Below are 13,098 nucleotides of genomic sequence, written 5' to 3'. Positions count from 1 at the left end.
GCACCAAACCCACTGGCCGCCCATGGGCTGCAACCACTGTGCTTCCTGAGGGGATGGAGGGATCAGATGGATCACGGGCATTTTTCCTACTCTTTAACTGCAAAACGTGAAGAGAACTCAGGCAGGAGGAAACACTGTTCTCTCTAGGGCATAACTCCAACAAACATCCCCTGGCTCACAGCGGATCTGAGCCCAGGCTCCCAGGGCAGGAGCCATGGGGTGGAAGCTGATACCCCAACTATCTCTGCCCATCTAAACTGGTTAAATCCCTCACTGGGAACCAGCCAGGCCCTGCTCATTTTAACCCAAGGCAGCAGCAGCCAGCTCAGGTCCATGCGCTCCATCAGGGTATTTATGGGCCAACTAAAAGCTCAGCCGGTTCTTCTCCCTGCTTTGGGCCAAGCTGGTGCTGCTTACCCCAAACTGAAGCACCCTGGAGGGCTCAGCCCATCCCCTTGCCCTGCAACCCCTGCATTGTTTGTGGCTGCATGGAGAAGGTTGGATTTTGGCTTTGCTTTCTCCAAGGATTTGAGGAGAAATTTTTCCCTTTTGAAGGGAAAACCCTAAATATCACTGAGAGAGCTTGATTTGTGCCCTCTGCCCAGCAAGACTCTGGCATTGTAATCCTAGTGGCAGAGCCGTGCTGGCAGTGAGCGCCAGGATCAGCGCTGGTCACCGGAGGGCACAGCCCAGGAGGGAGGGCACGATCCAGGAGGGAGAGAATGATCCAATGCCAATGAGGTGCTGGAAGGTGTCAGTGAAAGGAGATTGAATGGGAAGAAGGGAAGGGAACCACCTGACCCTCCCCCTGTGGGGGTTTGACCCTCAGCATCCCTGCTCTGTGCTGAGGCCAGGCTGGGGTGGGAGCAGCAAAACACAACCTGGGCTGAAAGTGGGAGGTTTCCATCCACTCCCCAGCTGCGGGGAGCCCATCACTGCTTTGTGTCCCAAAGCTGGGGGGACACAGTCCTGGAGTGTCCCAGGGACTCAGAGCTCCAGCCCTGGTGCCCGGCTCCCTCTGGCACAGCAGAGCTGGACCCTGGCTCTCCCCAGAACCCACAAACACGGACAAGGGGGTTTCACTGATTTATTTCTCATTTCTATTTCTCATTTCCTTCATTGCCACTGGCAAATGGGAGATGACAGCAGAGGGGAGCTCCTGGCAGCAGCCAGGGGGGTTTGGAAGGACTGACATAAGGTTAGAAAGGGGCTAAGGCTGTAGGGTTTGACTCAGCAGCAGCTCAAAGGCTGAGTGATTGCATGTCAAGGGACATGGGCCTGCACAGATGTCACCCCACACTGCAGGGACAGGCAGATGCTTTCGGGATGCCCAGCTGAACAATGACACAAGGTTGGTCATTGCCATCGACTTTCTTTTCACCTGGATCCTTTGCAAGTTAAGTCATTTCTCACATTAACCAGAACCCGAGTCTGCATCCAAGCCTTGCTCAGTCCTCCAAGGAAGCAGCCGGTGGTAGAGACATCCCTGACTCCCAGGGAACCTCAGTGCCCCCAGGAAATGCCACTGCACGTTTCCAGCAGCAGTGCCACCCCATGCTCTTGTGTCCCCATCCCACAGCATGGGTCACCCTTGTGGGGCTGGGCACCCAGCACCCCATTAAAGGGGTAAGGGAGGCGACCAGCTTGCCCATGGCTAATGGCCACATGCACCACGGGACAGGGTGCTGAGGGTTAGGGGGAACAGGGTCACAGTGGGGAAGGGGGAATAATAGGGGCGACAGAGGAGCCACCTTCACACAGGGGTCCTGCAGGGACATCTCACACAGGTGGCAGTGGCTTCTGCTGGGGACACGGTGGCAGCACCAGAGCACGGTCCCCAAGGAATGGGGTCAAGCACAGGGGTTGTGGCAAGGTTTTATCCCTCTCAGCCTTCACAAAGGCAGATCCCAGCTCAGGGCTGCACCCCCAGAGGGATCCCCAGCCCCTGGAACACCCTTCTCCCCTCCCCCAGCCAGACCTGCTCCCAGTTATCCACATTAACCCAGAATTCCTTCACATAAGTGTTTATTCAGAGTTAACACTCTCAGACAAACAGGTATTTCCCCTTTCCCCACATACACTTAATAGCATTATTTTAAATATAAATAAACATTTAGTGCTGGGAGCTTGGCAGCTTCACCGACAGCAAAGTGCATCGTGCTGCAAGGTGGGAAATCAACCCTGTCCCTTTTCTTCCTGGGACCATCTTGCACCAGTTTCCCGAGTCCAAATCCAGCAGAGCAGGAGATGAACCCCATCAAAGTGCTGAGACCTGACAGTGTCGAGTCCCTCAGGAGCAGGGACTCATCCTTCAGTGCTGGAACTCAGCAGCCTCTGCTCCAGGCCATCCCTTGGTCCCAGAGCAGAGCCAGGTGAGGGTCCTCTCCCCGCCAGCCCCAAAGGAGAAAAAGTCCAGGAAAACAAGCTACAATTCCTTATTTCAGCATCAGCCCTGCTGGTGAGCAGGACTTCTTCCTAGAGGAGCCCAACAGAGCCAGAGCAGGGGCTCCCCAGCCCGGTGTCAGTGTTGAGGGAGGCAGGAATGTGGGCACAAGCAGCACCACTCAACAAGCCAACAACAACAAGGTAAGAAAGTGGGATTTGGGGCCAGCAGAGTGCAGGGGATCCCAAAGCCTCCCAGGGGCAGTGTTGGTCCCCCAGTGGCTGTTCCTGGTGAGTCACCCCAAGGACTGTCCAGGGAACAGCCGTGGGAAGGAGCAGCCTCCACGTCACTCTGCTCCCACACACGGACAAGTGCTTGGGTCCATCCTGCTGGGACAGAGGGCCACCCCCGTGTGACAGCAGCCGAGGCATCCCAGGGCTCTACAAACCACACCAGGGACTTTTCTTAAAGATATCTGGTGCCACCAGGTGGCTGGGACACAAGCGTCCCCCACAGCCAGTCCCTAGGCAAGGGACGGATCCACGGCTGGACAGCAGGGTGGCACAAGGACTGTGTTTGGCCCCACAGGCACAGGGCAGAGGACACTTCTCTGCAGGCAGGGCAGTGCTTTGGTCCCACCAGGCCCATCTCAGTCCTCCTCCAGCTCCACCGTGGGGCTCCTCCTCCACATTGCACACAGTGAAGGTCCCTCAGGACCCCAGAGCTACTCATAAATAGGAAACTACAGACTCTACATTGCTTCGTACAGATCAGCTCACACAGCATGGGGCAGGGGAGCCACGGGCACCCCTGGTGTCGGCAGCTGCTGCAGCGAGTCACGGCCGGGGCCGGGCAGGGACGATCCTCCGCTTGGCACTGTAGAAGTCTGAAGGGAAGAAGGAAAGGGTTGGAAAGTGTCTCCAGCCTGCTGGGAGCAGCAGGGCAGGAAGAGGGAGGTGTCCCCAGGGAGGCACCCCAAAATCAGCCCAAGGGGGTTGCACCCTAAAGCCCCCACCCAAAGCTGCAGAGAGCAGAGCTGTAAGTCTGCATCAGCTCTCCTCTTTGTCTTGCCTGCATTTCCACTCCAGGCCCTGGCCTTGGAGGATAGGAAGAAACATCTCACTGTGAGGGAGGTGAGACACTGGCACAGGCTGTCCAGGGAGGTTCTGGATGCTCCAACTCTGGAATTGTTCAAAGCCAGGTTGGATAAAGGCTTTGAGCAACCTGGGATAGTGGGAGGTGCCCCTGCCCACGGGACCTTAAAGATGATCTTTAAGGTCCATTCCAACCCCTTAATATTCTGTGATTCTATGATTGGGTCAGGTCTTCGGAACTGAAGGTGATGAATTTGGGGGCATCTTCAGCTACAAAACCCACAAGCCCAATGCCAGTCCCCTGCACAGCCCCCAGCAGCCAAAAGGCACCCAGCTGGTCGCCTTTTTCCCTTTGGAAGATGGGCTCTGCTTCCCTAGGAGAGATCCATGGAGGGTGGTTCCCTCCCCATGCCCAAGAGCCAGGCAGGGCTCTGGCACCCAAGTCCCCTCTGTCTGTCCCTGCCGTGACATCAATGCCACCAAGCCCCCAGGGAGTGACAGCAACCCCCAGCACTCACCTTTGATCGTGGTCTGCCCACGCTTCAGGCTCTGTGGGGAACCAGCCTTGTAAACCTGCGAGCTCTGCTGAGACTCCTCGGGGCAAATCCTGCCAACACGGTCCTTGGGGGGGACCCTGTGGGCCAAGGAGCTCCTGCTGTCACTGCTGATGACAGCCCTGACCAGGCTGTGAACCTCCTGGGGCGGCTGCTCAGCCACGAGGATCCTCTCCCACTTGAACGGCCCTTCCAAGGGAGTCTCTGTCTCAAAGTTGAAGTTCCAGCGCTGCTGAGCTTCTTCCAGCTGTTGTCTTATCTTGTCCTCAAAGTCATGCTGGAGCTGGTCGTGGTCCACGGGGCCAAAGAGGTTCCTGCAGGCCTTGCTGCTGCATGGGGTCTGCCCAGCCCTGCTCTGGGACAGCGGCATCGTGCTCGCTGGGGGGAAACCAGAGCAAGTTACGGGGGCTGGGATGACAGGAGCAAACACAGGAGAGTGCTGGCTACCAAGGCAAAGCACACGGTAGCCAAGGTGGGACAAGCTGGGCTGGGCTCTGCAGTGAGGCAGCCCAGAGGGGACTGACAGACACGTCTGGACTCTGACTTTTGAGATTTTAGCAGAGGCTTGAGCACGGCTGAGGTCAGACACAGCCCAGTGCAACACAGGAGGATGGGGAAGGTGCAGATGTCACCATTCCCTATTCCTCCTCCAGCAGGCAAAGCCCTGCCAGGTCAGAGCACCCAGCACCCCGACACTGCCACGGGCTCCATCCACAGCCCCGCTCCTTCCCACTCCCATGCAGGCAAAGGCAAGTTGGCACACGGGGAGGTGAAGCAACAGGATGTTTTTCTGGCCAGTTTCTTCATCTCAAGAACCCTGACCCGGTGGTAAGAAAACCTTCAAGCAACTGCAAGAACGTGCCACAAGCTTGACCACTTTGCTAACCACCCTCCTTATCTGCAAGGAGCTGTTGGGTAACCAGAAACAAGACCTTGTTTGTTTTTTTTCAAATCGGTGCCAAAAGCCTTGACCTTCCCAGTAAGTGCCAAAGCCTCTCCATCGGAGCAGTCCTTCCCCGGACTGTGTGGGGATAAGGGACCCCTCACTACACCCACACTTATGAGGAACTTCGACGTAGAATCAGAATTGTTAAGGCTGGAAAATGCCTCCAAGATCATCAAGTCCAGCTGATAAGAGTCAGCACTGCTCTGGGATTTGAGTTTTCAGAGATAAGGCTTGCCCCTGCTGGGACAGCCACACTCATTAAATCTGCTTAAAAAAGAAAGATTCATAGCTCCCATTGCCCACCTAATCTGGGACGCCCAAAGCCAGGCCACAAAAGATCCTCCCCATCCCCCAACTTCCCCAAGGAGCAGATTCTCAGCCTCCTGCAGGGAAGATTTCTCCCTAAATTCAGCACCTGCAGCCCCTCTGGGTTGCCTGTGCTGCATTGTCTTCCCCACATTCCACCCCTAGAAGTGTGCAAGAAATGACTGGATGTGGCACTCAGAGCTCTGGTCTAGCTGACAAGGTGAGGATCGGGCCCTGGCTGGACTTGAGGATCTTGGAGGTCTTTTCCAACCTTAATGATTCAATAATCCTATTCCCAGGCATGGCACCAGCACGGTGAGAGTCTCCAGCCCAGGGGCTGGGGGGGCCACATTCTGTCCCTGGGGCCACCCCTGTGGGCACCCTGTGCTCAGACTCAGCATCCCCGAGTAAAAATAGAAATCCAGCTTCCTATCTCCGGGCAGTCTGAGCACACAGACAGGGTGACCTCACTGCCAGGCAAGTCCCAGCATGTCCAGGCAAGCCCGGGCAGGTAGTGGGAGAGGGACACGTTCCGTCAGCCCAACCAGACACCCCCCAGCCCTCCCCGCCTGCGTCACCTCCCGATGTCCCCATCCTCAGGTCACCGACGCGACTCAGGTGCCACCCTGGAGCCTCGAGATAACACCCTCGCCCTGACTCATGGCTGCGGATTGCCAAAGCCACCAATGAGGGAGGGACCAGGGCCGGGTCATCGTCCCTTCCCATGGGGCTGGTGCCGCTTCCAGCGACCTCTGCCCAGCAAGAGCTTCGAGGCTCCCGGCAGCCGCCCGGGAGCCCCAAGATTTGGGCAAGGAAGTGGCAGGTGCACGGCCGCGTTAAAACCTCTCCCAGCCGAGCTGGGTGATGAGAGCACCCCTGGGAGACACCCAGCAGGGCTCCACAGACACCTGCGACACCCAGGACCAGTCACACCAGTCTGGGGAAGGCTGGGCAAGCAGGAGGGGCTGGGGGCACCCGCATCCGGGAGCGGCTGAAGCCGCTGATCCCGCGCAGAGAACGCCCGGCTCATGACACCGATGGGGCCGGGGGGGGCTGGCACGGGGCGGCCGGTCCCCGCCCGGCCCCGCAGGATGCTCAGCGGCGGGACTGCGTCCGCACAGCACCCGGCACGGCACCCCGCACCCCGCGCCCCGCACGGCACCCGGCACCCCGCACCGCCATCCCCGCGGCCACCGGGGGGCGAGCGCGGCCCAGCCCGGGGGCTCCGCATCCCCCCAGGGGGCTCCGGGTGCTCCCGGGGCTCCGCACCGCCAGCCCCGGCACCGCCAGCCCCGGCACCGGGCGCGATCCCGCTCCCTCCCCGCGCTGGGGACGCGGCCCCAGGCAGAGCCGGCCCTGCTACGGCGCTTCCCCCGCTCCAGGCACCGCGGACCCCGGGGAAACCGGCGCTCGCCCTCCGTCCCTGGCCAGCGAAGGACCGGAGCCCCTGGGCAAGGCCGCCGCCCGACCCCGCCCGCACTCACCGCCGTCTCCCAGCGTCTGTCGGTGCCCGCCGCGTCGCCGCCTTTATACCGGAGGGAGGGGCGGAGCCGGGCGCCGGTCCCGGCGTCGCCCGGGATTTCCCTCCCGCCCCTCCCCGGCCGACCTCACTGCATTCGCCCTGGTCTTGCGTGTGCCCCCCCCAACCCTTTTCTCTCTCATCCCGGTTCCCGGTCCCGGGAATATGCGCGGTGCCAGAGGAGAGCTGGGCATGCCGGGACCATGGGCACAGGGACCCCCTTCCTAGGGAAGGGCGGGGACCTGGATCAGGGGATACCGGGACCCCCTGCCTTGGAGAGTGCAGGGACTCCCCTATAGCAGGAGATGGAGGGACCCCCATCAGGGGATATGGGGAACCCCTTCCTGGGTGGGTGCAGGGACCCAGCATCAGGGACCAGAGGGAAACCTCAGCCAGGAGATACAGGGCCCTCCTTCCATCAGGAAATGCAGGGACCTCACCCTGAGGAGATGCAGAGACCCCCTTCCTAGAGGGGAGCTGGGGACAGGGAGACGCCCCCATTAGGGATACAGGGATCCCCCAATGGATACAGGGGTGCCACATTCCAGCCAGGAGATGCAGGAGTTTAGCCATCTCGAAGAGTGTCCTGTCCTAGCCAGGCTGTCCCACCCACCAGGCCACTGTAGGAAGGAGATTTGTGGATTAAGGAAGGGGTGGCTCAGCCCCTCGGGGTGCCAAGCTCAGAGCCATACCAGGATGATGTTCCCCTGGCCCCCTGGCACTGCTCAGCCCATCCTGGGCTGTCGCTGGCCTCTCGAACTGGCTTGTCTTCCCCGGGCCTGGCTCTGCTCCACCAGCTGAACCTCAGCATCCGCTGTGGGTGGAAAAAAGTGTTTGGAGTAGGATCTGCTGCTCTGAGTCCTGCAGATGTCCAGGCAGGGATAAGGAGGAGGAACAAGTCTGTGCATGCCCTGCAGGAACCTGCGGCAAGGATTTGAGGGAATCTGTGGTTTAGCTGGAAAAGCCAGCCAAGTCCACAGGCAGGAAAGCCAGGGCAGCTTCTGCTGGGGTTGCTCTGTGGGGCTGGAGGGCTCCTGCCCTGAGCCTGGTCGGTTGGTCCATCCCTGCCCTGCGGCAGGAGAAGGGAAGGGATGCTCTCAGAGCCAGCCCAGCTCGGGCACAGTGCCCGTGTCCTGCAGCCCTTCCCAGCCCAGACCTCACAGCACACGGACACAAGCACAACCTGCTCCCGTGGGCACAAGGAGGTGACAGCACAATTCCAAGTGACAAAAGCCATGTTAAAGCAATCCTTTGGGAATGCCAGGTCCCCTCAAAAGCCCCTGGAGGCAACAGGTGCTGGGGTGCTGAGGAGGATCCTTGGTGTGCAGATCACTCCTGCTTTTTCCAGCTGGACCAGCAGCTTCCCACTGGCCAGAGCAGCTGGAAATATGTTTGGGCATGTTTGGCTGAATGCTGCCACATGCTGCAGGAGGGTTTTGCAATCACTCATCCCCACTCTGTGGAGCTGGGCTGTGCCGAGGTGCTGAGATTTGGATCAGTGGTGGCTGCTCAGCCCCTTGGCTGCCTCCAAACAGGCACAGTGGGATGGACAGGAAAGGTAAAAGGAGGACAGGGAATGGGAAATCACCTTAAATTCATGCTACACACTGCTGAAAATCCATCCTGGAAAGCTGCAGTCTGGACCTAAACACTCCAGAATTCATCTTGCCTTTCCATTTGTAATAGGCAAGGAGAGGAGGGGGCAAGTTGGGACAGGGAAGCTGTCACTGGATTTTCCACCTGGGAATGATTTCTGCTCGTGGCTGCAAGGAGCAGCCTTCAGAGCCTCACTGCAGAGGTGGCCGCGGTGCTGGCTGGTTGCGGATCATTTCCTTGCCAAGCTCCAGCTCTGCTCCAGCTGCAGGTGTGGGTTTGCTCCCTCTGGATGTGAGGGATGCAATCGGCACCGTCCCAGCCGCAGCACTCTGAGCATACCTCGGGTCAGTGCAGCTCCAGCTGCCACCTGGGACTCTGGGATGAAGCAGCACTTACCAGAGGATGTTCCTTGCTTAAAACAGATCCCTTTTTTCCATAAAAGCTCTCCAGTGCACAGAAAGAAATGGGAACATCAAACCAGCAGCTTTTTGAAGTGGCAGAGGAAGGAGTTTGTGCAACCCAGAGTGGCTCCACAGCCACTGATTGCACGAGTGAGGGATTCAAAAAGGGAGATAACCGACCAGCCTGGCTGCTGGGAACATCCCAGTTACACCAGGGATTCATCCCAGGGCTAAACCAGTGAGAAAATCAATCAGACATAGATTTTCCCTTAGGAAAGTAACTCTGTAATTCTCTCAGTGATTTTTGGTGGGGTGAGGGTTCATTCCCCACACCCTGGGATGGCGGGGGGTGAGGAGAGGGGTGCAGGTTTCTGGCTCTTGCAAACTCCACTCTCGCTTCCCTTCCTCTGGGAGAGGGGAGCTCCGGCCACGCCAGCATCGGAGGAGACCTCAGCCGAGTGGGTTATTGGAAATGGGAAGTGGGGAGAGGGATGGCGTCAGGGTCTGGGTCAGGAAGTGCATGGGCACGTCTGCAGTGGCATTACCAGAGAAAAAAGGGGGATGGGGAAAGAGTGAATAAGAAGGCCGTACAGGAATTTCAAAAAAATAGAAAATCCCAAAGGTGATTCATGGTGTTTGATCCCACAACACGGAGGAGGAGCAGAAGGAGGAGGGCAGATTCAGGACTGGGGACCAGGATCAGCGCCGAGGGCTGATGGGCTATTTCCTTCTCACCATTTATAGCCACAGTGTGGGATCTGTCACCTCTCCCGTCCCAGGCTCGCCCTCCCCAGGGGTCCCAAACCCCCACCCGGGAGGGGTGTGGTCGTGGGAGAATCCATCTTTATAATTTCCTTGAATAACCCATCCTAATGCCTAGAAGCAGAAGGAATACATTAAACGACTGCATATTTCACAGCCTTCAAAGGAACCTCCTTCCCAGCACCGGGGGCACCCGAACAACTGAGCAGCTCAGCCCTCGGGAGCGTTTCATTCCCAGCGGGTCGCCCCAGGTGGATCCCGCCGAAGCCGAAGGGAGTGGAAGCCTCTGCAGACACGGAAGCAAACACATTAGTCACAGCAGGCAGAGCCGGGGTGTGACTCAGCCCGGCCTCGGCACAGCCAGGGATCCGGCCGGGAACGTGCCCGGGCACAATCGCTTCTGACTCGAGTCTCATCCCTGTCCCGTGTCCTCCTCTGACTCGGGGAGCAGCACCCCCGAAAGCCACGGGGACATGGGTGGGAGTTCCAGCATGGAGCAGGGAACGGCTTGGGTCGGGTGGAGGAATCAGGGTTGGAATGCTCCAGCCTTGGATAGGATGGAGAACGGGGAAATGCGGCTTCATGGAACCGTGTTTACAGGAATAACACAGTGAGGTCCAACCCGTGCTCATAAGGACTGTTTTAAACGCACACAAATTCCTGCGTGTAGGGATTTTATATGGTTTTGAGATTTAGTAGTCAAAGGTCTGCGTGAAGAGGGTTTTTTGAGGTGGGGAAATAATAATCCTGTTAGATCAACCAGCACAGAGGGAAAACCAGCAAAGATTTGGGCAGATGAGCATCCCTCAGGTCTTTCGGGATGGAGATGGCAGAGATCAGGGCACACTTACTTTTCAAGGTGAGATAAACATAAACTCTGCAAAAAGCCAAATTTCTACCCAGGGAAACACCCTGAGAATGGGGGGAACTAACACAGGACCTCTGCCCCAGCACAGAGAGTGGGGATGAGCACACGGGGTTGGGGTTCGGTCCTCCAGAACACAACATCCTACAGCCCAAATGTCCAACCAGGGCTGTGTCCCATTCCATGGGGCACAGGGGTGACTTTTTCCCCTCCTCAAACAGCTGTACTTGCCAGAACATCCCAGGCAGGTGGAAATTGCTTGACTCAGGACAGCAGACTGCAGGGACAAAGTCCTGAGTATTCCAGCACTAAAAATCCTCTTCAGCAAGATTCAAATCACCAAGCATTTTTTCTGTGTGTTTTTTTTTTATTATCTCTACTAACAAGCTTTTTTCTTTTAAGTGGGAAACGTGAAGGCTCTTAATGAAACCCTCACGCTCCAGCAGAAGTCTAAATGAACCCAGTGTTCGGCTGGAGGGCGTTTATATCCCAGAGAAGCCTGTTTTCCCATCAGCTCTTTGAAGTGCCCAATTAAGTGATTTTATACTAATAGGATTTTCCCAGGAAAGAAAGACAAGAATGACAAAACGCTGAATGCTTGATTAACTCTGCCCCTAAAAGAACTCGGATCGTGTTAATTGACTGTTCCCCTGCCATATCCAGCCCTTGTTTGCCCCATTTATGAAGGCATTTTGATGAGACACCAGACCCAGCAGAGTGGAAATAGAGTCCCACCAAGCACAAATGGGGGATGAGACAGTCCTAAAACAAGGCCTCTGCTTACTGGAAATATTCCTGGATGCGGGAGCCGGGCTATGAATTGGTCGCTTCATTCGGCCCCTCACTCATTTTCATCCAAGATTGTTTTTAGCCCCATTCATAGTCATTAATGTAATTGCTTCACTGACTTTCCATGAGCAGCTTGGAAGCTTTGTGGGGTTTTTTTGCTGGCAGCAAAGGCCTCATTGTTCGGAGCGCGGCCGGGCGGCTGCAGTACCTGGCTCCAAACCCTGCACCCGGCTGCCCCTTTATTCCCTTGCTGCTCCACCTCATTGCCCACGGCCCCGGAGCGCGGCAGGATGGGGCAGATGCCAGGAGGGGACAGGGACACCCCGCTGGGAACCAGGGCAAGCAGCTCCAGCCTCTTGCAGGGCTTCCTGCAAGGAATAAGGTCCATCCAAAACGTCCACTGGGGGTTATTTTGCAGCCAGCAGTTCCCCGCAGGCATCTCGGCGAGGGGGGGAGGACAGGGATTGCTCCAGGAACTCCAGGACCTTACCCAGCAGGATTCCCCCCGTGGGTGGGAATAAGCAAGTGGAGTGTGGGGCAGGATTGCTCTTGTCCATGTGGCTCACAGCCCTCAGTGCAGCCCAGCCCATGGAAGCTGTCAATGGACGTAACTTCCCAATGCACGGCACGTGTGGCATGGTGCTGCTGCTGAGGGATTTGTTGCTCTCCAAGCCATGGGATGGTTTGAAATCCATTGGGAGCTTGATCTGGCCCTTTATAGCTGTGTGTGAGGAGGAGGTGAGGATGGGGAGCTCTGACCGAGCACTTGCTCATGATGTCACCTCTGAAACAACTCCAATTCCTTGGGGCACCCTCTGCCCAGAGCGCCCAGACACCAGGATGGGGTGTTTCCACTCCCAGATATTGGGAATTTGGGGTTGTCCCACACAAACCTGGGCTCCAGGATGCGTATGCTGGCCTGCTTGCCCATCCCACCACCCGCTGGCTCAGCGTGTGTCACCATCTCCTGGGATCTCCAGTCACACCTTTCGGGAATGCCCCAGTCGAGCACAGCATCATGATTCACTTTGCCCTTGTGCTGGGGGGCGAGGAGTGGGGCTGGGCGTGGGCAGAGGGAGGGAAGGGACAGAGCCAGGGGCAGGTAGACCCTGAACATGCCATGAAATGGGATCCGCAGGAGGGCAGGACCAGGACCCAGACCACAGACAGAGCCCTGCACGGTGTCTCGTGCACAGCCCGGAGCAGAGCAGAGGTAATGGGAGGGGACAGCTGAGATGGCAATAAAGTCAGGGGTGATGATATGGCAGCCGCCACCTTGACACCAGGGTAAGGGTCAATTGCACTTTTCCTCCTACATGTCAGTCAGGCACAGCAGGATTTTCGGGAGTGAGGATGGAAGAGCAGCTTTCACCCCACTAGCCCCTGCTGGCCTTGACCCTGAGCTGGGCCATGGGGGTGGACGTGCTCCACACACTAGAGGGGCTCTGTCCAGTTCCACAGAGGTCAAAGTTGGGGAGTTCCAGGTCCCAAAATAAAACCTTTCTGTTTCAGCCATCCTCACTGGTTTCTTGGCCCGGCTTGTGAAAATCCACCTTGCAACAGGGAAAGAAAATTTTCTGGAACTTGGAGCTGTGGTGGGCAGTGCCACAGAGGCTGGAAACGGGGTTAAAATGTTCTGTACTTCACCCAGCAGCAGCAATGCTGCACCAAAGCCCTTCCCACCTCCGCACAAACCTCGGCTTTGCAGAACACTGAGAGATTTATAGATTACCAATTGTAAATCCACAAAGGGAGCAGGAGGGAGACAAAAGGAGAGGGATGTCTTAAAACTGGGAAGTGCCCATGCCCCTGTGCTGGGCACTGCTAAGGCCACACCTTGAGTACTGTGTTCAGTTTTGGGCCCCTCATGGCAAGAAAGACAT

At 57.4% G+C, this 13,098-nt stretch overlaps 1 protein-coding gene across 1 annotated transcript; it reads right to left on the bottom strand.

Moving 5' to 3' along the window:
• Window positions 1–2,008: 2,008 nt before the first annotated feature.
• Window positions 2,009–6,860, bottom strand: CDKN1A (cyclin dependent kinase inhibitor 1A). The gene is made up of 3 exons (XM_048328271.1): window positions 6,768–6,860; window positions 3,996–4,409; window positions 2,009–3,269 (listed from the first exon to the last, which is right to left on the bottom strand). Exons 2-3 carry the CDS (start codon window positions 4,399–4,401, stop codon window positions 3,220–3,222), a joined length of 456 nt encoding a protein of 151 aa, XP_048184228.1. The 5' UTR covers window positions 4,402–4,409; window positions 6,768–6,860; the 3' UTR covers window positions 2,009–3,219.
• Window positions 6,861–13,098: the final 6,238 nt, after the last annotated feature.

Source organism: Corvus hawaiiensis, chromosome 24, assembly GCF_020740725.1.
Source record: "Corvus hawaiiensis isolate bCorHaw1 chromosome 24, bCorHaw1.pri.cur, whole genome shotgun sequence".
Classification (NCBI taxonomy): domain Eukaryota; kingdom Metazoa; phylum Chordata; class Aves; order Passeriformes; family Corvidae; genus Corvus; species Corvus hawaiiensis.
This window is presented reverse-complemented; position numbering and strand designations above follow the sequence as displayed.

Coding starts and splice junctions, on each gene's coding strand:
- CDKN1A (XM_048328271.1), bottom strand. CDS start 4,401: ATGCCGCTGTCCCAGAGCAGGGCTGGGCAGACCCCATGCAGCAGCAAG. Junction 3,270..3,995: donor TGGGCAGACCACGATCAAAG/GTGAGTGCTGGG, acceptor TCTTCCCTTCAG/ACTTCTACAGTGCCAAGCGG.